The sequence below is a fragment of the Octodon degus genome, unplaced genomic scaffold (genome assembly GCF_000260255.1).
Source record: "Octodon degus isolate 3935 unplaced genomic scaffold, OctDeg1.0 scaffold00169, whole genome shotgun sequence".
NCBI classification, from domain to species: Eukaryota; Metazoa; Chordata; class Mammalia; order Rodentia; family Octodontidae; genus Octodon; species Octodon degus.
The window spans coordinates 1,997,263-2,001,249 of NW_004524745.1; the positions used below are offsets into that span (position 1 = coordinate 1,997,263).

A 3,987-nucleotide genomic window follows, 5' to 3' on the forward strand; every position below is an offset into this window, starting at 1 on the left:
TTCAACAGATGCAGCCAAAACATGGGCCTTCTTGGAACGACCTCTCTTCTTATTAGAGGGCCCCTTGCTATTGGTGTTGACCAGGGTTGTAACCTAGAAGTTTCATTTAAAAAGATAAACTGTACTACTCAATGAAAATCAAAACAGAAAGACTACCATCTTCAAAGGCAGCAAAAGTAAGCTATTCCTAAGGAAATGAATCATCACATTTAAGTATTAAATAAAATAACTCAATGTTTAAGATACACAATGATGATAACTTAGTTTCCAAAATAATTCAGCTTTCTCAATGTGGAAGAAAAATAAGGCATGTTGAATTCCTCAAATATCATTATTAGGCTTTTAGTTTTATTTTACAAATTTAAAAATGATTAGAGACCCAAGAGATAGCTCAACAACATAAGCGCATGGTTGCAAATTCAATCCCTGATACAAAAAAAAAAAAAATTAGACAAATTAAGTGTCTATTTTATGTCACCAAGAAGCTCCAGAAAGGTGTTAACAGTGAGTTTAGACAGTTACCTAAAAGTTACATTTTGTTACTGATAATAACATACACTAGGGATGAGAGAAAGCTGGTTATGGAAATAGACATGACCTGTTAATTACAAGATCCTAGAACACATACACAGAACACTTCCCAAAAGCCTGCATGTGAACTTCTTACAAGAACTCAGACAAGTTTTCAATAGGATGGCCTAGACCTGACCTAAGCCTGAGGTGTAGGATCCCAGAACTGCCTTACAGGTTTCCTCAACATCTGGACTGTATAAAAGAACACAGGAACCTAGAAGAGAAGAGCTTACTATCGGCTTTCCTCACAATAGCCTAACCTGCTTCCTCCAGAGTGTACTTTTTTTCTTGCTTTTTTCCTCTTCTACTTGTCCCAAACTCAAACTGCAGAGCCAGATTCTCTTTCACTCTCCACTTTCACCTTTTCAGATAAGCTTTGCCACTGCTTTTTGCTCATTTACTCAATTCTTTATTGGAGACAAGAACAATGTAGAATTTTAACTCCAGAAGGACAAGCAAGCAATCGATAACCCTAATACACCTAATATTTGCTTGGCAAGCCACTTTTAGGAGAAGCTCCCTGATTACATCATCAATCTTTGCAAAATGTTTAAGACAACTTGTTTCTGCAGTCTTTCTTCAGGTTAGTCACACAAATCTTAGCAATTAATTAGTAAAGATCCTTAAAAAGAATGGCTGCCCAAAGAAGCCTACTGTGAGGGTACTTTAGGTACCAGAATATTAGCTATCGTTAATAAGCATAACACCAGATGATCTGTAGGTTGAAGATGATTAAAGATTTGCTATAGTGTAATTTGCCAAATAAAAGACCTACTGAGGGCTTAAGAAAGTAAACATTCCAGAGTCTTAACTACAGATTCCTACATAGATATATAAAATACTAGCTTATATTTGAGCTGGAATGAAATTTTTTGAAGATAGCAAATATTAAGAGATCTCTCATGTACTCTAAAGATAACAACATGCAATATATTCACCGTTACCCTTCTATTACCTTATTTTGAAACTATTTTTTTCTCCTTAAAATAATAAATATTCCCATCTCTCTCGCTCAAACTATGCAAATCTAAAAATACACAGCTATTTATAACACTTAATAAATGCCATATTATAATACATGCATGTATTTGTAACAGCATATCCAACCTATACCTTCAAATTGAATTAACTATTTTAGTTACATAACAAAAAGTACATTAGGCTGAGTAAAGACTCTTAACAACCAAGAGTCCATGACCCAATCTTAGGTTTCTCCTCAAAGGAAGGGTGAAATTATCCATAAAAGGTAAACGTTTGGGAAGTTGCACTACAAACCACAAACCTCTACTACTGGCCATAAGACGAGAGAAAAAAGCTGTGTTCTAAAGCAATAGCTAAACCCATGTATAAATATTCAGTTATTAGAAGAACCAAATCATCTAAGTACTATCAATCTAAATTAAACTGCTCAAAGTAAGACTTTAATTGTGGGCTTGTGTTTGTAACCCAACCCAGGCCTGTTGCTACAGAATCATGTTACAACTATATATTTGTGTTTTAAAATTCTTACCTGTGTAACAAGAGGTTCCAACAGTCTTTCAACTGCCAGAGTCCTGATCTCTAGACTTTTGGGGTCCCATCTGAAGTTTATGTTGCCAGTGTGGACAGCAGTCATTTCTAAGAGAGAAACAAAAGGCCAGTCATAGACACATGAAAACAAAGTGAACTATGTAACCAATCCTCTCAGACTTACAATTTTTTATACCAGGAAAGCTATCTTCCCCACAAAATGAAATCATTCCAACTACCCTGCACATGAAGACCCAGTAAGTTTTGCAACCTCTCACACTTCATTTCAAATTTACACTAAGAGTATTATTATAGAAGGGCATTCACAAGCACACAAAACTTTTCTCTTTGAGATTCTCCTGATACCAAAACGTTTCCAGTTTTTCCACCCAAGATAAAAAACCAAAGTAAATGAAGGATTTCTTTGAAAGATCTTGATTTTTTTATTCCACAACATTTAAGCTACAGTAAAGTATTACCTAAAAGATACACCCTTAATGTTTTATCTATTTTTAGAGAATATCTTTATTCTTTTAAATATAGTGCTTAAGTCTGCAGACCTATGCAACTATAAGTACTGTATCGTTCAAAGCCAGAAATGTTAAACCACTTAACCAATTATCAAATTCAAACGCTTTTTCATTTACCCAAACATACTCAAATTATTCCACTATATAACCAGTATTTTCAAAACTAGAGATTTTCCTAAGCACTAAAAGTTCAAACTACTATGTATATTGTAAAGTTATAGCACATCACAATTCAGACACACCAGATTTCAAGTACTCAGTGGTCAAATGCAGTTACTGACAACAAATGGACAATGCAGACATACTCCTTTTTACAATGTATTTGTCTCTGTCACAAAAGTAACTGAGTCATTACCATAAATCAACTGAGATACAATATGCCTGGAGAGACTGAAGCAAAATGACTGAGTTTCAGGCCAGTCTGGATTACATGGTGAGACCTCGCCTCACAAAACAAAAAAAAAAAAAAAAGGGTACCAAAAAGAAAAAATTGAAATAGTTATAGAACTATTTTACAAATATGTGATATATGTTCTCCTTTATTAACACAAATAAAATCTGGCAAGAGGCTTGACAGCTACTTGAAAGTAATAATGAACACTGTAATGGTTGATACATTGCATCAACTCGAGAAGTTTAAAAAGCTTGACTAAGTGACTCAGCAGTTGTGTATCTCAGGGTGTAGAGGACATGCCCTAGGGTGGCTGTTTATGCCCCAGGACGTTGAAATGATTGATTGTGTCAGTTTTCACTGAATCAACTTAAGTTTAGAAGCTCAACTAAGTGACCCAGCAGTTCTACATCTTAGGATGTAAAGGACACATCTTGGGATGGGTAGCTAGCTTACATTATAAGGGAGACAAAGAGATTTGCTCTCCACTTTTTGCTCTTGTTGCTTTTGCTACCTTCCACCGCTACGAATGGTTGCCCCTCAGACAGGCAACCCTGGCTTGGAGCCAGCTGATTATGGACTGAAACCTCCACAAACTAAGCTAAATAAACCTTTCTCCTTTTACCTTTTGGATGTTAGGCATTTTGTCTCAGCAACAAGAGAAAAGTAACTAAGATAAATGTGAAATAAATTTTAGTGTTGCCTTAATTTGGATTTCTGTAATGGCCAGCAATGACTAACATTTTTAAACATTTCTTTTATTTATTTATTTATGTGTGTGTGTGTGTGTGTGTGTGGCCAGTTCAGCCCACCAGGGGGCAGGGCTGGCTGGCATGTGGTGCTGGGGGATTGAACCGTGGTCCCTGTGCTTTGCTAAGCTTGTTTTAAGTAGGTGCTTTAGACCACTGAGCCATCTCACCAGCCCTGATCTTTTATTTTATCCTGTTTTTATTTTCTTTTATTTTATCCTTTTATTTTATCTAT

At 35.5% G+C, this 3,987-nt stretch overlaps 1 protein-coding gene across 1 annotated transcript in view; it reads right to left on the reverse strand.

Moving 5' to 3' along the window:
- Positions 1-3,987, reverse strand: part of Ctnna1 (catenin alpha 1) — a 206,210-nt gene that overhangs the window by 174,195 nt on the left and 28,028 nt on the right. Inside the window, 1 exon segment of the mRNA XM_023703371.1 lies at positions 2,084-2,190. Within this exon segment, the coding sequence (XP_023559139.1) occupies positions 2,084-2,188 (105 nt within the window). The 5' untranslated portion in view covers positions 2,189-2,190.